At 45.6% G+C, this 24,590-nt stretch overlaps 1 protein-coding gene across 2 annotated transcripts in view; it reads right to left on the reverse strand.

Annotated features, from left to right (window-relative positions):
• Positions 1-24,590, reverse strand: part of INTS6 (integrator complex subunit 6) — a 1,045,054-nt gene that overhangs the window by 237,373 nt on the left and 783,091 nt on the right. For both annotated transcript variants that reach the window (XM_069640441.1, XM_069640442.1), the window contains exons 14-15: positions 18,100-18,242; positions 17,161-17,395 (exon numbers count right to left, since the gene is read on the reverse strand). In XM_069640441.1, coding sequence (XP_069496542.1) covers positions 17,161-17,395; positions 18,100-18,242 — 378 coding nt within the window. The remainder of the gene's footprint in view (positions 1-17,160; positions 17,396-18,099; positions 18,243-24,590) is intronic.

Genomic DNA, 24,590 nt, shown 5'->3' on the forward strand with positions numbered 1-24,590 from the left:
CAGATCACCTCCTTCCTCTGAGTGGGCGGACCTCTCCTCCTCCCTCCTGGCCTCAACCACTCAACTCCTTTTTGGAGACTAACATGCTGCCTGTCCCTCCTCTGGACTCTTTCACGACCTCTGCAACATTCTCTCCTCTAGCCCAACTCACTGTGCAGGGCACACTCTGGCTGTTCCGATCTCCTCTGACCACCCCTCTGTATCCTCCTCCTTGCCCAGTTTTCCTAAGGAACTCTGACTTTTGCTTTTGCTACTAAAGAACATATTCTGAAACTGTCTGTTGGTCACTAGTCCTAGTGACCCCCCCTTCTGCCACTGAGAACACTCATGTTCCAAGACTTTCAAGTGATTGGGACTTCTGCCTAGAAAAGTAAATAAGTGCTTAAAAATAACTCACTTGTAAAGAGTTGGTTGGTAACAGTAATTCTAAGAGTGAACAGTTACAAAAGTTCTTGCTGATCTTGAATGTGTGATTCACTATTCTTAAAAGTAAGGTTAACATCTTTTCTTCCTTAGCGACTGTTTTGCCAGTCTAATAGAAGTAGATGGGAAGGTATTTTACTCTCCTGTGATTAGGTTGTGCCTCTTCACAAAAGTGTTGGTATCACCAGATTAGTCAGTTGAGGATAATTGTATGAGTGCCCCCCAAATGGGTCTTGTTTTCCCTGACTTGCTGCTAACCTGTCCAGAATAAGTCTACATTAGGTTGTTGCCTTCCTAGAATAGCAGTCATTCAGTAAAGTGCAACATTGGGTTTTACTTTGCCCTTCATTGTGAGGTTAAAAAGGTATGTGGGTTTTACGTCTTACATTCTGTTAGCTGTGCAAGTTACAAGAGTTACTGCTTACCTCAATCTGGGGTTCCCTGATAATGTGTATGAAAAGGGTTTGACTTCCCTAGAACTACAGTAATGTACTTTAAAAAAGGTCTATACCTGGGACTGTGTACTTTCAAGTATAGGGTTGTGTTTTTATATTGTGATTTCATATAATGTTTTAGTACTTAGCCTTAGATTTATCTGGGCCTACCTGGATTTAAATAAATCCTTTATTTTTACAATACAAAGTGTTTCTTTGGATAATTTTTATTACAATGTTCACTTGTACTGATTCTACAGACCTCTCCCCTCCTAAGATAAGCCTGGCTGCTCTGTCTAACCTACCACGAACTCAGGTGGTACAGCCTTATACTAAGAGTGGAGTCTTGTACTGCCTCAGTTGAATGGTTTTACTAAGTCTTTAGCTGAACTTCAGAAAAATTGTCCTAACAGGCAGGGAGGAAGAAAGGTTAGCTGGAAGAACAGTGAGGAATAGTAGCAGCAGGGAATAAGAGGCCTTCAGCCTTGGTGGGGTTAAGGAAGTGAGTGTGCATCCAAGACTAAACTTCAGTAATGCAGTTTGAAAGAGGTATCAAGTTTGTCACAAAAGGAGGACAAAGAGCAAAAGATTTGTGAACCATCCATGTAAAAGTGCCATGAAAGATTAAATGAGGGAGGAGATTGGGAGAGTGAAAAAAAGGGGAGTGCCAACAACAGAGCTCTGGGGATCCCAAATTGAAGAGGAAGGGGATTGGAGATGTTGCCAGACCAGGTGACAAACTAAGTTGTATCAGTAAGATCAGAGCAAAACCACTGAAGGAAGAGGATACAAAAAGAACACAGCACAAAGAAGAATACAATGGGCAACAGCGTTGAAAATCAAAAGTAGATTGAGAAGCACCAAAACAGAAGAGTTTGGTGTGTCAGGCAGAGAGTATTGACATACATGCCAACTCTCCCAATCCAATTTTACATTTGAAAGTATTGCCATTTTTAACTTTCACGCTTTAACTAACTGTAACCCCAATGCAATCTTATGGGAAACATAATTTCTACCGCTTTCTGTGGCAACATCCCCCTCTCAGGCGCTCTAGAATGTTGCCATGTATGTAGAGTTGGTAATAAATAGAGCAGTTTCTGTAGAATCGGAGAGAAGAAAATCAGATTGAAGCAGAGGAAGAAGGAAGAGTTAAGATAGGATGACACGTGTTTATACAATACACCCAAATAATTTGGAGAGAAAGGGAAGAAGAGAGATAGGAGGAAAGGTTGCCAGACAAGAAGGATTGAGTTTTATTTTTTAAATAGGAAGAATTACTGAATTTTTGAAAGAAGAGCGAACAGAAAGTGTTTAAAGAGATTGAAAAGAGCAGTAAGATAAAGATTAAGTAAGGCATATATTTGGGAGGATAGGATCGTGCCAGTGAGGGAGGAAGCAGGATGTGCACGATTGAGGAATAAGGAGCATCAAAATCAGAGGATAAAGAACAAGCAGAGGGAAGGGGAGGAGTTTTAAGATGGGACTAAGCTAAGAGAGGAGCACCAGGAAGATACTTTAAAAGGGATAGAATAGTCAGCAAAATCTGAGCAATCGAGGAGTCAAAAGGAGAGGGGGAAGGAATTTTGTTAAGCGGCCCAAAAAGGCAGTGAGGGGGAGAAGCAAGAACATAAATGTTAGGACAGTTTTTCTAAAGTCCAACTAAGGGCTTGAGAAACCCATACATCTGAGGCAGTACATGAGCTCCACTTGTAGTATAAAGCTGTACCACCCGAAATGTGGGTAGCATGGACAGAGCAGCCAGGGTATTCTTAGGAGCGACAGAGGGCTGTAGTTTGGTACAAATAAAGTGTAGCATACATATGGTCCAAAGAAACACAAACACTATTGTAAAAAATAAAGGGTTTATTTAAATACAAGTATACCAAGATAATTCTTGGGTAAGTAGGTACTATAACATCATGTAAACACAATCATAAAAACCAGCTCAATATGTATTGTATGCAAACCAAGGTATAACCTTATTTAGAGGATCAAGAAGCAGGTCAAGGTGGGTCAAACCCCAAGGTTATACATACAGGATAGTAATATACTATTCTTGGGGAATAAGACCAGATTAGATATACTTTTGGGACACAATCACTATTTCAAGGGTAGTTGACCCAGTCAGTCATTCAGTGATACTCAGTTATGCATTCACATAATAAACCAACCCGGTTACAAGTATACACTTTGAAACATTACTTTTTAGAACTCCGTTCAGAGCTAGTAAAACAACTCATACATTCGGGGAGTGGAGGGGGCCGGTGGCTCGTAAGCTACTCAATAAAAAGTATGAACACTCAATAACTATTTTAGAATACACCAAGCAATTAAAGGATGGCAAATCGCAATTACACCTTAAGACGCAATGTATTTCAAGGTAAGCAATGGAGCCAATGACTATTTTGGAAATGCTCTAAGCAGTTTCAGGGGAGGCACAACCCAGTGTCATAACTTGAAGAGCAGCAGCTATTATTCAAGGGGAGTAAAACCATATACCTTTAAGAGGGGCTTCAAGCAACTCATAAATCAAGTATTACCTTCCAGGCTGTTTTAGATCTGTATAGAGCAGACCAGGGAAGGCAAACCCCAATGTTACACTTTAAGAATGAAACCATGTTATTCAAGGCAGGTACCCTATTGGTAAGCTTTGATCATTGCTTAACTGAATGTGTGTAAAACAGAACAAACTCTTATTACTTTTTAGAAGGGGGACACACCAATCAAAGTTAGAGGGGCGCAAAGCAACTCAAAGTTAAGTATAAGCTTAATGACACTTTGTAACTTCTTTCACAGAGATACAGTTACCACACTAGCTTCTTTAGCAAGTAGGTACTTCTACGCATTGTTATATTTTCATGCAGAATGCTTTACTTATGCAGTCCTTTCCTAGTCTATTGCACAAGTTCTCTCAGGGGAGAAGAGGGACCCTAGAATTCTAGGTGCCAGCTGTAGACAGGTTGAGATAGGATTCAGATGCAGGAAAGTCAAAGTTCCTTAGGAGATCTTCTTAAACAAGTAAGTATTCACTTTCAAAGTTAGTTTAAGTGTTCAGGGGCTTCACGGAAGGCTCTTTATATGTGTTCCAGCATTAGGCCTGGCCAACCACACAAATTACCCACTCAGCCTCACAGGATGCACACAGTACCTTAGGAGAAAAGAGGAGCTTCAGGGTGGATGCCTTCAGGATGCAGCAGCACCGGACCCGGTTTCTGGATTCTTGGTCTGGAGACAAAAGAACTGGACACTAGACGGGAACTTGCAGTGCAAGTCGTTAGAGGAGGCTTCCAGCAAAGGTTTATTCACAGATTCTCAGAGCTCTGGGGATTTGGCGCTTTGTTACAGCAGCCAGATAAAGAACGAATACGAATGGTCGGATTCTCTTCACTTCACTCTCTCGGTCCTGCACTTTGGTGAGGGGACTTCAGGGATTCAAATAGTTTCTCTGGAGATCCAGTAGCAGTCCAAAGATTCGGACGGATTCGGGCTTCGGAAGACCATGCACGACACTCGGACTCGAGGTCCCAGGGTATTGGCGATTTGCAGTCCAGCAAGGCCACGGTACATTGTGGGATGCCTCAAAATGCAGGTTTTCTTGACACTTGTGGATTTGCCCAGTCTCTTGGTAGGAGTGGTCACGTGTGGTCCCCTAGGTCGATTGGAAGGAAGTGTTACATCGGGCTCCGGTTACAAAGCGGGCTCTGCGGTCACAGAAATCGCTACAAATGTCCTTTCTTCATCTTCCTCTTCGGTTTCAGCTCCAGTGGTCGATGTCAGCAGCTTCTAGGTTCAGAGTATTTAGAAGGAACTACAGCACAACTTCTGCTCTCTCCCTGCAGTCTACAGAAAGGGGCGGTCTGACAGGCCAATCAGGACAGCCAGCCCCCTATTGAGACTGGGTTCCTTTCGGGAAAAGTGAAAGACAAAGAGTTTCAGAGTTTTGGACCCTACCCTCCCTTTCTGCCTTCTCAGACACTCTGGAGTCTAGGCGTGGAATGCAAAGGTTTCCCGCTGAAGACAAAACTTCCACTTAGGTCGTTCCCTCCCAGAATGACTGGGGAAGACCTCAGAAGCTACAAGCAAACGAGAAATGGCGAAAAAAGAAAGAGCCCACCATTTTATCAAAACGGTGGCCCTTATGTGCATTACCAAGAATTAATTAACAGCCTGCAATAATAAAACTAAAACGTCACTAAAGGTAAAACCACTGCAACCAGCCTTTCAAGTAAACTTGCACCCAGCACTCCAGAGGACGACACCCGGCGTCGAAAGCACTACCACAATTTGAACTTAGAAAGTGTGCCCTATTAGCGTCACTGGATTAAAGCTGAACTTAGAAAGCGCGCCCTTGTAGCATCTCTGTGTTAATATTGAACCCAGGCGGTATTCCCAACTTGAGCTGCACCGAAGCATATTTAGTATTCGGCCGAATACCGAATAGTTTGTCAACTATTCGGCCGAAGCTGAATATGAAGCCGAATAGTTGCTTTATTTAATAGATCATATTCCAAACTTCAAAAAACACTTATTAAAAAAACAAATAAAGCGCCATTTTAAATGCATTATATACTTTTATTTCTCTTCATTGTTATGAATGTAGCATCTTTATTTAAAGTATAAAAGCCAGAAATAAAGCAGATTTAACCAAAATGAAGGGACCAAATGTACAGAAGATTGTTGCATATTCAGTGCCAGTTAAAGTAGGAGGCTTCACAAATGCAAAAGGACTGCCTTTGTGAATCAGATGCATTGCATTCTCTATCCAGTTGCAAAGTCGATGTGGGCGAGTTTCGAAACTTCTTTGCAGCTCACATAGAAATGTATAAAATGGTTCATGTCGGCTCATGCAGGACACAAGGCAAGAGGAAATCTGAAATGCGTGAACTACATCTCAACTATTCACGTCACCCAAACAAATGCTGCTCACTTTTCACTTATCCTAGCCACTCTTTCTCGTGAATACACAAACATATGCAACTTATAATTTCTTGATAAAATATCTGATAATGTTAAACTCAGGACTCAAGTCCTTAAAAAAAGAAATGGGGGGATTATGACGTACGCAATGGGAAGTGACATGACAGGAACTGAAAGTATCTATGCACATTTCTTTCAGTTTGTTTTTTCCAACTGGAAAAAGTGCACATTGCATATAAACATTAGCCAAAAGAAGATATTCCTGTGTTGTTGCAGGCTAAGTATAAAAGATGAGCACCTTTTTTGTCTACGAATCTGTAACAAAACATGCCCTAAAGAGCAGATTACGATATAAGATATTTTTCAGCTGTGTGATGGCAATTTGTCTGGTCTAATTCTATTCAGTTTTGCAAACTGAAGTCTATATTTGCCTTTCTGAGTTCATGTTGCATTGTCTTCAAATGATGATGTAAAAGTATTCGGCAAGAGCCGAATAGCTAGAAACTATTCGGTCACAGCCGAATAGCTTTTTTTCAGCCGGAATTCAGCCGAATACTTACTTGAAGCCGAAGTTCGGTACACCCCTATTCCAAACATCATTGAGTGTGCCTCAATACCGTCACTGTGTCAAAGTTCAACCTAGAAGCATCCCCTATTAAAGTCACTGTATTAGAGGTGAAGATAGTATTTCCAACAGCATTTAATGTGCCCTAATAGTGTCACTGTGTTAAAGTTAATTTTAGTAGGTAGATTGTGCCTGATTGCATACACTTCACTGATTACCACAATATCACACTACTACACTTACTCTCCCCTATACACCACCATTCAACTAGAACAGAGCAGTACTATGAAACATTCGGTAAAGCGGTTATCATACTAACATGACCCATCAAACCACCCATCATCTTAATAAAACACAGCTAGCTAGCTAGCATAAACCGGCTAACCTAGGCGTCTCCGCAGGCTCAAGGCAGCCATAACTCAGTCTGGTTGCCAACCCTCCAGACTGAACACATTCAACTGATCTCCTCAGCACCACACCTACCGCTAAGAAGCAGCTATCATGCAACAACCACACCGGCTGCACACATACCTGGTTCGCCCATGCACTTTACGACTCTCTCTCTCAACTGACTTGAACTGCGTTTCCCGAGGGCGTTCAACTACCAACACCTTGAGATCATACCAATGGTATACAAGGCGCTATACAAACGCAAAATAACATAACATGGTGGGGTGTGCTGGCTCACAATATAAAATGTACAGGGGGGATGAAGATGCCCTGGGAACATTAGGTCACCCAAGTACATTATAGAGAGATTAGCAGATTAGGTAAGGGGGAAAAAAAGATTCCCCTTCACCTTGGGGCAAGGGAAAATAATCACCAAGTCCACGCAAAATGTTCTGGGGTTGACACAGGTCAGGAAGATGCATCCCTGCTAGGTAAGAATTGGTGCAGCCACACTGTGTGAGACTACACAACACTTAGCTGATTGGTATTAGGAAGCCCACCTTTTGGTTTAATTCTGTACTAAACAAGTTGTTAGTGTGATTGTGCAGAGAAAACAATAGAAATAGGAAGGGTCGTTAGCGCACACCTATTTACTTTATTAATTTGTATCGTGCACCACTGACCCGGAGGCTTAAGGGCGCCAATCTGTTGTAAGTAAGTTAACACATATAAATGAGATTTTAGGTGTGGGGGAGGAAAGGTGACACTGATACAAGATCACAAATTGAAAAAAAGAAGAAAGTCCAATCTATGGACTATCCCATCCCTCTTCACTCTTTTTATTACTCCTTGTATATCATTTGTCTGAAACCATAATTTGTCTGATTGATCTTTGATGCTGTGAAACAGCCAAAAATGTACACAAATTGTACAGGAGATGGGAGAGTCCATAGATTGGACTTTCTTCTAAGTGTGACGGAGCAACCAGGCCCATCTCAAGAGGGGTAAATGTGAGCTGTAGCAATGAAATTCGTAAAAACAAGTAATCAAGTAACACTTAAGCTCAATGTTTCTGTTATAGTTATTTATTTAACTTCAATTTCTAAATAAGCATTTGTTTGAAAGGCAATTTATGCAAGGTAAACACACTTTAAAATACTTTTCAGGATCAACACAAGTTTAGTGGATACTCTTTAGATATGCTTTTTACGCACTTCCTACACCCTGAGGTGACTTCATTCACAAGGACAGTAACAGCATTAAATAATCACACTGAATACACTTTGAGATTCTGAGGTTGCATAAAGGAAAGGTTTAAGGAAGGAAAAAGGTTAAACAGGTTTCTCAGTTTAGGTGAGGACACTTGAATTTTCCAATGATATTTAGAAAAGCCTTTCCCATCAATAACATTCTAAGACAAGTAAGCATCTACGAGAGCCAGAAATATCAAAGTCAACGGACTACAAGAGTCTGCAGGGAGCCAGGACAGCCACAATCAATTGGAGCACAGTCTATGGAGCTGAGGCACTTGTAGATAAACAGCCTTGCACAAAGTTAGAACGTTTGAAGAAATCACTTGTAGGGTCACAAGGTATGAAGCTTGTCAAAAGCAGAGTTGGAATCAACTCCAAAGTAAGCTAATGTAATTCCCAACTGAGAAGAACACAGCTAAAAAGATTAGTAAAAAGGTAAGTAGCTCACGTCTACAGAGTACCTCTGGTTTGAAGTACCTCGGATACCGGTTGGGCTTCCTTCACTTTGGGTCCTGCCCTATGGTGAGGGGACTCTATTCTAGTCCTGCTTCTGGAAGGTCCTTGGGAGACTCCTGGAGCGTCTGCCCGGATTTCAGACTTTGCACTCTGCTACGGATTTCTCGACCCCTGGCACTCGGTTCTTGCAGAAGTGAAGTACTACAGCCATCATGGAATAAGTCGTCCCTTCCGGAGCTTCCCTGTCGAATTGAAAAGGTAGTTTCAGCACAGCAGCAGGGCTTCACCAGGCAATTCAAAGGTCCAGGAGGATGCAGCAAGCTTTGTTCACGGTTTCTTTGTTGGGTGTTTCTCCCAGTGGTCGACTCTGCCTCTAGTCCCCAAAACCCTTGCCTTTTAATCGGATTTCACCCATTCATGCACAGCCTAGCCTGTCAATCAAACAGCATGGTGGCTGTCCTAGAAAGACGGACAGCCAGCCAATCAGGACTGGTTGCATTCATGCCCTCCTAGAGACAAAAGACAGGGTAGTTTTGGGAACCTCCCTCACATCCTGCCTCTCCAGATACACTACAGCCAGAGGCGGGCTTCAGGGCTGAAAACTAACAAAGGGATAAAACCTGTCTCAACGCACAGTAAAACCCAAGCAAGACCTCACAAACAGAAAATCGCAAACAAAGACTGCGGCAATTTTGACAGAAATTGTCTCCCATGAGTACTGTACTGCAGCTGAGGATTCAGCCTGCGGTAGTAAAACACAATGGTAAGAAAATTAAACCACTGCCACTAGTCATTTAAAATAGTAAGGGTAACATAAGACATGCATTACTTACCGTAATAGCATTTCTGATGATTGTATCTGCTTAGATTCACATGCTGTGCATATGGTCCGACATCCAGTGGTAACCGCAGAGTATTGCATCTTGTCTTTCGGAGACCGAAAGGGGACGTCGGCATAGGTGTGTCTGTAACACTATCCCTATTGTGACGTGTAGTGTACCCAAAATCCCTCACGCGCTGAGGTCCCTCAGATTGTTTTTTTGTCCCAGATAACTGGTCTCCCTATAGCGGAGCTCTTACATAAGAGACATTGTATTTTTTGTGCCATGAGGGTAGTTAGATGTCTATCTTCCTTCCACCCCGAGCGGGGAGATAGGGAGGGCGCATGTGAGTCAAAGCAGATGCAATCATCGGAAATGCTATTACGGTAAGTAATGCATGTCTTCGGCTACTTGTTAATCTGCTTAGAATCACATGCTGTGCATAGACTAGCAAGCAGTACCTGGAGTTGGAGTGGGTTGTGAGAAGGAACAGTAGAGAAAAGATTTCTTAGTACTGCTTGAGACACCTGAGAATCAGACCTAGAATGAGTGTCTAGGCAATAGTGTTTTGTAAAGGTGTGTACAGAACTCCAGGTTGCCACTTTGCAAATGGACTCAAGGGGAACATTTGCAATGAATGCTATGGATGCCCAGTGCCTTGAGTCGAATGTGCTCTAGGTTTGAAGGGCAGTTCTCTCTTAGCAAGAGTGTAACATAGTGTGATGCATTTGACAATCCATCTTGCGATAGCTTATTCAGAGACAGGATCCCCTTCCCTACCAGCTGCCACTGAAACGGAAAATTGGTTTGTTTTCCTCAGTGGTTTAGTTCTTTCCAGATAGACCATTACTGCCCTGCGCACATCTAGTGTGTCTAGGCTTCTTTTGGCCCTGCTAGTGGGATTCTGGAAAAAAGTAGGTAATTCAATCAATTGGTTCACATGGAACTTCCAGATGAATTTAGGCGCAATTGTGGGGTGAGTGCGCAGAACTACCTTATCCCTGTGGACTGTAACAAAGGGGTATACAACAGAAAGAAGTAAGAGCCTGTAGTTCGCTAACCCTTCTAATAGAAGGGTCTTTTAGACTTGCTTTATGCATCGGCTAAAAGGGAGCTCCCACGAGCCTTGTCAAAACCACATTTAGGTCCCACCCAGGAGCTGGATGAGAAATGGGAGGATAGATCCTCTTAACCCCTTCGATAAAGGCCTTGATCACCGGTATCTTCCACCACAACACCTTTTGTTGTGATGTGGTGTAGGCGGAGAGCTCAGCCAGATGAGACTTTAAGGGAATTAAAGACCAACCCAGTGTCTAACAAATGGGTAAGGTATAGCACAATGTGTGGGTGAGCAATCAATGGGATCAACGCCCTTGGAATTACACCAGATGACAAAACGTTTCCATTTGCTGGCATAGCAATAAGGTTTGTTAGGTTTTCTAGCTTCCCCGAATATGTCCATGCACCTCTGAGGGAGCTGTAGGTGTCCAAACTCTATGACCTCAGGAGCCAGGCTGCTAAGTTCAGAGTTTGTGGGCATGGGTGTAGGGTCTCCCCCCTGTCCGGAGATTACATGTTGTACGGGCAGGGTAGTTTTACTGGTGGAGAAAGGGACATTTCCATCAGATGAACGAACCAGTGTTAGTGGCCCACATGGGGGCCAGCAGTATCATGGTAACTGGTTCATGGTGCATCTTGTTGGGGGTGGAGAGGGGGGGGGGGACCGTAGACAAATTCCCTGACCATGTTATCCAGAGACCGTTCCCTTTGGAGCGGTTCTGGGGGTACCTGGAGGCGTAGTCTTGGCATTAGGCGTTCTCCTGAGTTGAACAGGTTGATCTCTGGGTTTCCCCATTCTGCGAAGACGTTGGACACAATGTCTTCGTGCAGACGCCATTCGTATTCTTCAGGCAGAGGGAAATCTCTGCCGAGCACGTCTGCCAGAAGATTGAGTCCCCCTGGAACATGTTGGGACAACAGAAACATCTTGTGTCTTAGAGTCCATATCCAAATGTCTTGGGACAGATAGATTAGCCCTGGAGAGTGAGTGCCCCCGTTTGTTCAGGTAATACATGGCTTTAGTGCTGCCTTTTAGAATCAGCACTGTCTTCCCTTTTAGTTGCATCTGAAAGGCCTTTAATGCCTTGAACGCCTCTAATAGCTCCAGTAAATTTGTTGGATGCTACTTGAGGGGACCACACTATGTGCTGAGGGATGTGTTTGTCGTGAGAGTGGCTTCCACTGCAGGGGTGGTGTAGGTCTTCCCCTTCAAGAGGTTTTCTCTTGACCACCACTGCAGAGAGAGAACGAGGGCTGGCGAGACAACTACAAGATCTTCCCATTGTCCACTGGCCTGACACCACTGGCTGTTGAGCCACTCTTGCATGGGACGCATGCTCAGCAGGGCGTGAGGAACCTAGTATATGCACAACGCCATCATTCCTAGCAAGCACATGGCTTTGTGCACCGTCACCTCTCGACTGGCTACATATTGAGGGATCTGGAAAAGCATGTTCTGAACCCTCTCGTTGGAGGGGAAGACGACGCCGTCTTTCGTCTGGATTAGAGCTCCCAGAAATTGTTTTGTTTGACTGGGGACTAGACTGGATTTCTTCTTGTTGATAGAGAATCCCAGACTGAAGAGAAGGTCTATCGTTTTTTGGGTCTCCTGTTATGAGCCAGTCGTCGAGGTAAGGGTAAACCAGGACGGATAGTCTGCACAGGTGTGCTGCAGCTACTGCCAGGACCTTCGTAAACACCCTTGGCGTTGGGGCGATGCTGAAGGGGAGTACCTTGAGTTGATAATGTCTGTCCTCTATCATGAACCTTAGATATTTTCTGTGCGCTGCCAACATTGAAATATGAAAGTATGCATCTTTCATGTCCAATGTTGCCATGTAGTCCCCCTGTTTCAACAGTGGGATCACCTCCTGTAGCGTTACCATGCAAAACTTCTGAGGTTTAATGAACTTGTTTGCTGGGCGCAGGTCTAGAACAGGACGCATGGTGAGGTCCTTTTTGGGTACAAGGAAGTACACTGAATAAATACCCTCGTTTAACTGAAGAATAGGGACGGCTTCTATGGCGTCCTTTCCCAGCAGCGCTTCCACCTCTTGATTCAGGATCTCCAGATGGTCCGGTGAAAGGCGATGTGAGCGTGGTGGTCTGAATTGTGGAGGTCTGTCTAATTCCATGCAATACCCGTGGGCGACTGTCTTTATGACCCACTGGTCTGAAGTTATCCCATCCCCTGCCGTGAAGAAAGATGTTAAGCGCCCCCCGACTGGGCTGACATGGGAGGGGAGCTGGATCTGATGGTCATTTCTGACCCGAGGCTGCGGCTCCTCTAGGATTGGGGCCTCTAACTCTGGCTTTGCCGCGTCGCTGACCCTGTGGAGGGTAGTATGCAGGGCCTCCTGATGTTTGTCCGGTATTGAAGTTCCCCGTGCCATAGTTCTGACTTGCACGGGACTGCCCTCGATTTGTTTCAGAGACTTGCTCTTTTTTGGCAGTTTCTAAGGCCTCATTGACCACCTTTCCGAAGAGGTTAGCTTCTTCAATCGGTTTATTGATGAGCGAGGCCTGTGTTTCGGGTTTAAACCCTGGAGGTGCGCAGCCAAGCGTGCCTTTTGAGTAGGGTCCCTTGGGCCAGTGACCTGCCTGCTGTTTCAGCTGTGTCCAGAGTGTTCTTTATCACATTCTGGTTCACCTGCCTTCCTTTGGCCACAATAGAGAGAAGCTTGGACTTGACAGGTTCTGGGACCTCCTGGAGGCCTTCCTGAAGTAGGTTCCACTGAGCGTCAGCATAACTCGCCAGCAGCGTAGTATTCTTTGCTATACACGTGGTATATGCGGCGACTGAGGTGACTCGCTTGCCTAAGGCATACAGCCTCTTGGATTCCCTATCCGGAGGTGCCTCCGCCGTGGCAAGGGGTACTCCTGCCCTTTTCCGGGTAGTAGTCACTACCAGAGAATCGGGGGTGGCGTGTCCTTTAATGTATTGTGGGTCCGAAGGAGCTGGCCGAAATAACTTTTCAACTCTTGGGTTCACTGCCCGGGTTTGAGCTGGTGATACCAGGGAGGGACCCAATCTTCTCTTGATGGAATTAAGGAGGGGAATGGCCTGGCTCGAGGGAGGTTTCTCGTTAATATCCTCTACAAATTCCTGTTCAGGCACTGCCTCTTGAGTAGAGATTTGAAAATGCTCAGCTGCATTCTTTAATATGGAATTGAAGGCCATCTGGTCGTCTACAGGCGAGGCCCGGCGAGCCGGGGTGGACGGAGGGCAATCTAGGCACAATATATCAGTGTCCTGATCTTGATGGGGAAGCGTCCATGGGTCCGTTCCCCCTTGCTGGGTTTATTCCCAATTGTCTGTGGCATCTGCTTGTTCCTCTTCGTAATTATGTAGGAAGGAAGGTTCTTCATCTTCATCAAAAATGTTCCTATAAAAGTGTCCATCTGGACGATGTCTTCATGCTGGACGGGGACAGAAGGCTGATCTTCTTGGATTGAATATTAGGCTCTCCACGAGACCTTTTCGGAGAAGGATGTTCAGAAAAACTGATAATTCTTTCAAGACGGTCCACACACCCTTCAAATTTCTCCCTTGTCCATTTAGAGGACCCAGAAGGGCCTATGGGTGGAAAAATGTCGTCTTCCAACCTACGGCGCCAAAAATTGGCTCTCATGGTGTTGGAAAGAGGCTCTTGACTGTCCTCATAGGTACTGCGAGAATCAGGGCACCATGGCATATCCAAAGATTTGTCCGCAGCCTGCCCCATGTTTTTCGGTGGAACAGAAATAAGCCCAACCGCTGAAGTAATTCTCTCGATGCCGTCTTCGATTATTGCCGAATCGGAGTGCGATAGTGGTTCCGATGGTCTATCGGTAGGTTTGTTGCTTTCTGTGGCGTTAGAGGGCCTAGCGGTCGGTTTGTCCAGTTGAGGCCTAGTTGTGATTTTTGAGCCTACCGCGGCCTTCGGGACCGCCGTAGCGTCTGATTTCCGTGCTTCGACATGTAAACCTGATTTAGGGGTAGCACCCTCATTTGTTTTCAATGCCCAGTCGCAAGACGCTCCTGCGGATGCGGGGGAAGGTTTTGGATCTGTACGATCAGAGGAATCCGCTGAAATTTTCGGCGGCCCTGCTGGCACTTTCACCTTCTTCGACGTACCCTTCGAATTAGGTGTAGGGGTTGTGTGCTTAGTGAAATGCGCTTGTTCGCCCCTGTCGCCGGGTGATGTCCCTGAAGCGAGACTAGAGTCAGGCCTTAAAGGGTCGGGGATGGGCGTGGCAGACCTAGAAGTGTCCGTCTCGAGGTCTATCACATCCGCAACGGATGTTTGGTCATCGGAGGTGCCCCTATCACTTTCGGCGGGTGTGGCGGTGGGGGAAGGTGATTCCACCCGCGACATACCATACGCGGCCCACTGCTTTACACAGCGCTCCTTAAGGCTCTGAGGCTGAAGGAGTTTACAAGCCGCACACCGCTTCTCGTTGTGATCTAAGGGCAGACAGGCGTTGCACGTCCTGTGTTCGTCCTTCCAAGGACATCTGACCCTACACTTAGGGCAGAACCTAAAAAGGAGTCCTTTCCATAGCAAAAGTGGAAGATGACCAGACCTAAAGGGTAAAGAGGAAAGACATCCCAAAAATATGGCCACCCTGACCCCACTCTCCCTACTGTAAAGGTCGGCCAGAGGGCCCGACCACGTGGAAGCTGCGGCCGCCGTATCGGAGGTGCCGTAATCCACCACCGTAGACAAATCACCTGAAGTCTTCGTCGAGGATTTTCTTGTGACCGAAGAGACTTAACAGGGAATAACCGACAAGTCGGTATAAGATAAAAAATGTCTCTCCGCTATAGGGCGACCAGTTATCTGGGACAAAAAAACAATCTGAGGGACCTCCGCGCGTGAGGGATTTTGGGTACACTACATGTCACGATGGGGATAGTGTTACAAACACGCCTATGCCGACGTCCCCTTTCGGTCCCTGAAAGACAAGATGCAATACTCCACGGTCACCACTGGATGTCGGACCATATGCACAGCATGTGATTCTAAGCAGATTAACAAGCATCAGAATTGTTTTACATAAGAATGTAGGATAAGGGACTACTGGGTAACGCCTCCAGCAGTCCACATAAGATGGGGTGGGCTTGATCTACAAAAGAGAAAAGGTAAGTAAAGTCAATTTCACTTTACTATTCTTGGGAAAAGTAGTTCACACAAGAAAATGGATTTAAACCTTATGAGAAATCAAAAGGATTTCTCTGTGACACTGAAAAAAGTAGATGCCTATGGAGTTTGTCAGACTCCACAAACAGAGGAAAGACCTAATCCAAAGCAGATCAGAGAAAAAGGTCTCACTCCAGTGTTGAACTTAAAAAGTCCTAACTCCAGCAAAGGAGCTGGGGGGGGGGGGAGAGGGGGGGAGCGGGGAGGAGGGTCTCTAAGGTTGAATGGAATTAGCACAGAAATGAGAATTCTCCACAACAACCACAAATTTGACAATCTTACTTAAAAATGGGTACGAGGAGTAAAACAATTTTTGTTTGAAGCAGTCGAAAGAGGAGTCAGGAGAAAAAAGCATGGCCAGATCGGGATGCCTGAGATTTCTTCCATTTTATTTTGAAGAATGGAGAGTACGAAGAGATGGGGATGAAAAGGGTTATGGTGGCTTTTATTAGGCCATGAATGGACGAGGAGGAAAAGAAAAAAAAGTGAAGGGTGGAAACAAGAGCCAAATGAACAGAAAAGATGTTGGAAGGGGAATGAGGGTGTGTAAGTAAAGAAAAAAATAGAGGGAAAAAATAAAAACAGATTGCATCGCTGAATGATTGAAGATGAGGGGAGGGTAGTGAGATGGAAAGGAAGAGGGAAACAAGAAGAGAAAAGTGACCAGAAGAGCGAATTACAACCTACATTGGAATTAGTACCTGCAGAGGGGATCAATATATTTCTGCAGATTTGAGAGAAGCTCTGTTGCCTAGTTGTGTTAAGGTCCCCGTGCCCATAATCCTGAATGCAGGAGCAGAGAGGAACCCTTCTAACACTTACCACTGTCATTGTTGTGGATTACCAAACCTATTTTACCAACCAACCTGAAGTGTTACAAATGGCCTTAGCAAGGTCCAGTGTATGAAAGGATAAGAAAAATGGCTCCTGGGCCTTTTAATGGCTGATCGCCCTGCAGTATTCACCTCAGAATCCCTGAACGTCCCAAAAGAGGACAGGACAAGACATCCCTTATTGTCCCTTCAGTCTTTACAGCAGCATTTTGGAAAATCAGGCATTTTTTTAAAGGCATACCTCACAAGAAGACCGATCATGCAAAAGTATACATGCTCCTTTTTCCCTTACATTGCTTTATGTTGCTTGATCACCACAGGAAGCACGCTTGACAAAATGCAGGCACTCTGTGCTTGTGAATTAAAGGAATTAAAAAAGCAGCCACTCAAAAATAAAACCCCACATTTTTATCAGCTAAAAGGTAGTGAATGAGTCTGAATTAAGCTGCGCCCAAAAAACAAGATGGGAAAATGAATGGGGCTGAGTTAGCAGCCAGAGATACTTAACTGTTTAAAAGTGACAATTCTTGATATGTTTTGCATCAAATTCAGTCCCTGAATATCTTAAAAAGAAAAAAGTTAAGGCATGCTTCAAGTAAAAAATAAAAAAGGTTTCAATTGATTTTGAAAGGGTGTCGTGCACCCGACTGGAGACGATGAAGAAATGAATATTGGCAACCCAGGTGGGATACAGGGATTTTACTTCCCGCAATATACAGCGGCAGTTCGCCGCACTTGGTAATAAGACACATCTTGCTATTTAATTGGTCCAACCTAAGAACATAGGTTGAGACCATCAAAGGGATTTAAACGCTATGAAACTTACCTTTATGAATAGGAATAGGTTTTATAACATCTGGTTGTGCTTGTGTAACAGGCGTAGGAGGCCCTTTTCCTCCTATGTGGTTGTTTAATACTGGAGGAGTCTGGGGCCAACCTCTCAATAGAGGTGACATACATCGGCGCCTTTTGGGAACTCCTTGCATGCTTGGCTCGCCCGGTCGTTTGTGTTTATTTTGAGGGCCCGACACAAACTCATCTGCTTCATCAATCATCATCCCCTGTAAAAAACGCGTACACTTAAGATGCATTCTTTATTCCGAGTAGAATCAATTATTACTACTACTGGGAAAGGTTTCGTAATGGTGGTACATTAAAACAGCATACCTTCTCAACAACCTAATCAGTCCTAAAGATATAGCATAACACAGAAATACAATTCTGCAACATACATATTCTTGACGCACAAGTGACAAAGACACCTTATATTCAGGATTCATTTTGGTTGACAGCAAACAAAAGGGGCCAGTGTGTCACAAATTCGAAACTTAATTTTAAAAAGTTGCTCTTACATTGAAACACCAGAAAATACATTAACAATCCACAACGGCCACAAAAACATAAAAGACAAGAAGGAGCATGTGTGGTGTCTTGAGAAAGAAAGCAGAGTGCATGAATATTTTTTGCATCACATCAGGGTTATGAATAAGAAACTAGATATTTTGTAGATATACTATCCCTTAACAGCTGGGACCATCAATTTAGTTTAAAAAAGGATGCTGGACGGGTCAGCGACAATAGGGTTGTAGAGGCAGCTAGGCATTTTTGTTGGTAATGTCAAGAGACAAAGAAAGGTTTTCGCGGTCTATAAAAACCAAAGCATATAAATTAAACACTATAATTTCAAAGCATTGTTTAAACAGACGCTAAGAGGAAAATACATTGCTCCATCTTATTACAATTAATAAAATATGTAAAACCTTACCTTTTTGTCCAATTTAAAGGGATTACCAAACGTGTGTAATCGTCGTGGCTGATCAGAGTCAAGTTCCCGGAGCGGTGAAGGAATTTGTTTAAGGTATTCTTGGTAATTGCCCATTTGGGCAATAGGAATGCTGTGAACTTGATCTGTTTAACAGAAAACAGAAATTACCTATATGTAGGAAATAATTCTAGTAAAAAGTCACTTTAGTTTTTCCAAAAAATATATCAACTTAAAAAGTAAGTTTGCCTTTCCACAATTATTGACTGACATAGCAAGTTGTTTAACTTGGTCCTAGTCCCCGCCCCCCCCCCCCCCACACACACCCCAGTGTGTCCTAATGGAAGGCCATACCGGTGAATCAAAACTGTTTTTTCTCCCTTATGAGGCCGTACAAATCACAGCCATGGGTGCCCCAAATCACGCAGCATTTCCTTGGGCAAGGGACTTTGCCCAGTTAGCATTCTTTGGGCCACAAGTTGGAGGGAGGTTTACTGTGTGACAATGTGTATTTACAATTTGGGAACAAACTCTTCAGAAATAGCCCAAGACAGCGATCCTGTACTGGAAGTTCCACAGATAAACTTGTCTTGCCTTTTTGTGAAAGGGTGCAGATGTGTTAAAAAATGGTCATGGTCACTGCCAGCCCACGAGGTCCCGATTCTGATCAAGGTGTATTACCGAAAACGTTTTTTAAGGTTGAACTACACTTTCGGTAATTAACACCTATTCTCATGTCAGAAAGCACCACTGTCGGATCCTTTGCGCCGGTTGCTAGGACTGGCTGGAAACCAACCTGGCAACTGTCAATTTCGGAAACCATAGTTTAGTATGTTTATTCCGGTGTCACTCCTCCACAACAGTGACACTGTAAAAGTATCGTAGAAATAGAACATCTCCTTTGGTGGCAGTTCGCTTTGTGCAGTTTCAATATAGAAGAGGAGTTACGCCAGGTAAGAGCATGGTACTATCAAAAATGTAGTGCTATGGATGCCAAATGGCACTGAAACAGTGTAGAACAATGTAGAAATAGGTGTTGCTTTATGCGCACCCAGCATGGGTTGGACAAAACAAAAACAAAACACACAGTGCAATTAAACATTCACAGATTGACCTTTTGGATTTTCCACTTCAGACAGGCCCTCAAAACTTCCAAACACACTGGCAGTTAAGTGTGTTTGGAAGTTTTGAGGGCCAGCCTGATTGGTTTGCCACAAAAACTGCTATCAGGCTATGTGTTCAAGAGGTTTCGTCCCTTTGTTCCTACGCCTTTGGCGGGCTTGAGGACTGAAGACTGCCTCTGGCGCCCGAATGTGTGGGGTGGGCAGGAAGGGAGGGAGGTGCCCAGAACTCCCTGTGCTTAGTCTCCTAGGAGACCTGAATGCACTCTGGCGTGATTGGCTGGCTGACTGTCCGGCAAGGACAGCCACCCTGCTGGGGGTGGCAGCTAGGCTGGAATGAATGGGAGAAAACTGTTTAAAAGACGAGCCTCTTGGCTTGGAAGGCAGATTCGACCACTGGAACGAAAGAACCGAAGACGAGCTGGGAGAGGACGGCGGCTGTATCTACTGGACCGTTGGTTTGCCAGAGAAGCCCTTCAAGGACGACTTCTGCCTTTGAGTTGGTGGGACCAATCAACTCATAAGCCACCTGGATACCATTCTCGGAGCTAGTTGTATTTTCCTCAGAGTGCTGCAGGAAACCGAATAATCAGGGAGAAAGACACCAGTTTGTGTACTTGACGACAGCTACCGGAATTGAAGATTTGCCAGTTTGCCAGCTTTGTGACCAGTCCCAGTGCAGTGCTCGAGGCTCCCGACGTCCTCCCTCTTGGCCCCACGACTGAGGCCCAGTAACAGCGAGATCTGCAGGAACTGCCAGGAACAGAAGTCTTCAGCTGCATCTTTTTCTTCAACCTAAGGTACTGTGAAAACCCGTCCAAGAGAACTCTCACTGCGAAAGTGCGCGAAACTTTGGCATGTTGCAGGTCTAGTCAGCTTGTGACCAGACATCAATCTTTCTTCGATGAACTACTTTGAGAACCGTGGCAAAGACTTTCCCGTTTAACTACCAGAACCGTTTTTACCTATACAAGACTCTAGCCCATTGACTTTGGCCTACCTATTGCATTGAATCAACTCCTCTGGTGAACTCCAACTATTTGCACTGTTTAAGAGTAACTCTACTATTAGTTTTATTAACTTATGCCTTTTGCTCCTCCTTCAAAGTAGTTTAAATGCCTCAGAACCTGATGGTGTGAGGTACTGCAGTATATTTTTGTGCGTTATTGATGTACATGTTTTCTAACTGACTGTGTAATAAATTAAGAAGTGTTTTACCAAGAAACTGAGTATAAGTGTCTATCTGAATACTTGTGATTGTAGACCTCTGTGTAACACCCTCACAAGCTCACATTCCCTCTTGAGATGAGCCTGGCTGCTCAGCTCGCTACCAAAAACTGTGTGGTAGACTTCTACCAAAGGTTGGTTTTGCTTACACCTGTAGTCACAGTTGTGTGTAGTGGTCCCAAAGGGTACTGCATGCAAACCTTGCCTAACATGCTCCTTGAAAAAGTATAGGGGTTTTACTTACCTGGAGTAAGCTGTGTGCCATCCTAAAATAAGTTTCACTGATCTCAAAAGCACCTGTAATTAAATATTACATCCTTAGGTTTTAATCACCTAGTATAACTCATCACAAAAGTAGTTATATGTCTTTACTGTACCTAGAATAAGTGTTCCACTAGTCACAAAACGTATATTGTCCAGTTGACCAATTATGTGATGTGTTACTGTGCATCACGGTACAACTGGTAGGGTCGATTAACCTTGAATTCATGTAATCTGAAAGTAACCATTGGTTTTTACTCCCCAAGAATAGGTGTGAGCTATACTGAATGTGTATGAAAAGGATCGTTTGCCCTAAAACTACTGTTAGGTGTTCCAAATAAATTTACATGCTTTGGTCTGTGTACCTTCAAGCATGGTGTTGTGTTTTTAGAATTGTGGTTATATATAATGTGATAGTACTCATTTCCCCCAAGATTTATCTGGGCCTACTTGTATTTAAATAAACCATTTATTTTTTACAATACATAGTGTTTCAGTGTTGTTTTGAACCATGTGTATTACAATTTAATTTGCACTGATTCTACAGCCCATTCTCACTCCTAAGTTAAGTCTGGTTGCTCTTTCTACACTATTATGAACTCAGGTGGTACAGCTTTATACAAAGAGTGGAGTCTTGTACTGTCTCAGTTGAATGGTTTTACTAAGCCCTTAGTTGGACTTCAGAACAAACTGTCCTAACAAGTGTGGCATCCAGCTGCACTCCAAGAATTTTCACAGAGGATGATGCCCGAATTTTGAACCCATCAATGGAGAATGAAAAGTATTGGGGCATCAGATTCTTGAGTACCGTAGGTGGCCCAAATAGAAGTAGCTCTGTCTTATCGTCATTAAGACAGAGGCGGTGAGTGGCCATCCAGGCTTGTATCATGGCATAGACATTTAATGAGCGGTAGTCTTCAAGATAGTCACCGAACCGGGTTAAGAGAATTTTTCCCATCATCGGCATAATTGTGTAGGATATGCCAATGGAATATAAAAGGTCGAAGATGGGTCTTGTGAAAATGTTGTAGCGGGTCAGGGATACACAGGATCCTTGAACTCTGCAGGGGATGGGTCGGGTGGTGCATTGTAGTTCCCGGAAAACACCCTCTTAGTTCTGCCTTTGAGGAAGGAGGCCATCCGTGCGGTAGCTTCTGGTGAGAAGCGTGCTGCAGTCGTGAAGAAGGGTGGGGTTTCCCTCTCATCGGATCTCATCGGTTATTCCCCACTTGTCCTACCATGGTCTAGACCCGAGTGGGCGACCATGCATCAGTCTTAGACAATCTCCTGGGGGGGGGAGGGGGATTGAAGGGGTGGGACCACTATGCCCCCCCCCCCCCTGCTCTTGTATCTGAGGGCTTTTGTGCACTGTGTTAGTACCATGCTATGGACACACTAACATAAGACTATTATCATAACCATAACAATAAACACATACACATAATAACATGCACGACAAACACTAAGAAATGACAAGGAACAAGTTACTTACCTGTAACTGTTGTTCTCCAGCATGGGTCTGGCATGGATTCACATGCTCATGAATATTCCCCGTCGTCAGGCTGGGAATCCTCGGTAAAGAAAAAACCAGTATCAGTTTCGTTTCTGATCTGTCTTTCGTAGTAATAACCAATCACTGGTCTCTGCGTCATACTGACCACAGCCAATGACTGCCCTCTACCTAAGCACCGCCTCTGGCAGCCATCTTCAGATTTGGAAGCACGTCAAGTGGCAGTATGACCAAGTGAAGAGCCGCAGAGGGGTAGGCGGGAGGGTTCGCATGTGAATCCATGCCAGACCCATGCTGGAGAACAACAGTTACAGGTAAGTAACTTGTTCCTTCTCCAGCATGGGGTCTGGCATGGATTCACATGCTCATGAATAAAGAATACATAGCAGTACACACATGCACAACCACGGGAGGTGGCAAAGGCTCAACATTAAGCATCACATCAACTCAACATTAAGCATCTTACCTCCTCACCAGGCTCACCTCAGGCGAACAGGTTGCGCAGCACTGCTTGGCCGACCCTGGACTCCTCCCTGGAATCCCGGTCGACGCAGTAGAATTTCGTGAAGGTGTGCGTCGACCTCCACGTAGCAGCCCTGCATATGTCCAGCAGGGGCACACCAGATAGGAACGCTGTGGTAGCTGCGATCGCTCTGGTGGAATGGGCTCTCGGACGGCCAGGCAGCGGTCGGTTTGCCAACCGGTGACAGTACATGATACAGCCGGAGAGCCATCTGGAGATGGAAGCCTTCGAGAGAGCCTTCCCCTGATTGACAGGTCCAAAGTTCACAAAGAGTTGTGACGTCTTCCGAAAACCTTTCGTGCGGTCCACGTAGAACTTCAGCGCTCTAGCTACATCCAGCGAGTGCAAAGTCCTCTCAGCCGGCGACGAAGGCGACGGGAAGAACACAGGTAACACCAAGGGTTCGTTGAGATGAAAGTCCGACGGTACCTTGGGCATGAAGGAGGGGTGCGTCCTGAGCACTACCCTCGTGTCGTGGAAAGTCAAGTACGGGGCCTTGCAGGAAAGGGCCTGGATCTCTCCCACTCGTCGTGCGGAGGTGATGGCCACGAGAAAAGCTGTTTTCCACGATAGAAACTTCAACGGGGCCGAGTGCAGAGGCTCGAACGGAGGTCCCATGAGTTTGGTCAGCACCACGTTGAGCTCCCACGCCGGGGCCGGAGCCTTCACCGGCGGGAACGATCTGAACAGTCCCTTCATGAACTCTTTCACCAGACGATGAGACCACAAGGACGTCCGGCCCGTGGTTCTGGTGTATCGGGAGATCGCAGCAAGATGAATCTTGATGGACGCGTGTGCCAGACCAGCTTTGGCCAGCGTCAGCAGGTACGGCAGCACTTGGGGAGCCGTAATCCGTAGAGGGTTAATCTTCTGTGCGTGGCACCAGACAGAGAACCTCTTCCATTTGTGTCCGTAGCATTTAAGAGTCGAGGACGCCCTGGCCTTTGCAAGAACCTCTCTGCAATCGGCCGGTATGTCGTATCCTCCAAACTCTAGCGCTGCAGGAGCCAGGCCTGCAAGTTCAGCGACTTCGGGTCGTGGTGGAGGATGGCGCCTCCTTCCCTGGAGAGTAGATCCGCGTCCGCCGGCAGCTTGATTGGCGGGGACGCCGACAAGTCCAGAAGGTCCGGGAACCATATCTGCCTCGGCCACGCAGGTGCGACGAGGATCATCCTGCACCGTGACCTCTTGAGCTGGTTGACGAGCCGGATTAGCAGAGGCAAGGGAGGGAACGCGTAGAGGAACAGGCCCTCCCAGGGGAACGAGAAAGCATCGCCCATGCTCCTCGTCTGGGGAAACCTGCTGGCGAACCTCCGGCACTTGGTGTTCGTCGCCGTCGCGAACAGGTCGATCTGGGGTGTGCCCCACCGTCGGAAGAGGCGATCCACCAGATCCTGCCGTAGTTCCCACTCGTGGCACGAGCGCAGCTCCCTGCTGAGTGAGTCGGCGATGGTGTTTTTTATCCCTGCCAGATGAAACGGCACCAGAAGAATCCCTTGGGCGACGGCCCAATGCCACAGGTCCTGCGCCTCCTTGGACAGCGCTGGGGACCTGGTTCCGCCCTGTTTCCTGATGTAAAACATGGTGGTGGTGTTGTCGGTGAAGATCCTCACCACCTTGCCCTTGAGGGACGGAAGGAAGGACCTGAGGGCCCAAAACACTGCACGGAGCTCCAGGACGTTGATATGCAGGGACTTCTCCGTCGGGAGCCAGAGTCCCCTTGCGTGCAGATTTTCGGTGTGCGCCCCCCACCCTTCTAGGGAGGCATCCGTGGTCACAGTCACCTGGTGGGCTGGGGTCTGGAAGTCCATGCCCGCCGTCAGATGCGCGCGGGTGCCCCACCACCGTATCG

This window comes from Ambystoma mexicanum, chromosome 7q (assembly GCF_040938575.1).
Source record: "Ambystoma mexicanum isolate Mex_15411 chromosome 7q, UKY_AmexF1_1, whole genome shotgun sequence".
Classification (NCBI taxonomy): domain Eukaryota; kingdom Metazoa; phylum Chordata; class Amphibia; order Caudata; family Ambystomatidae; genus Ambystoma; species Ambystoma mexicanum.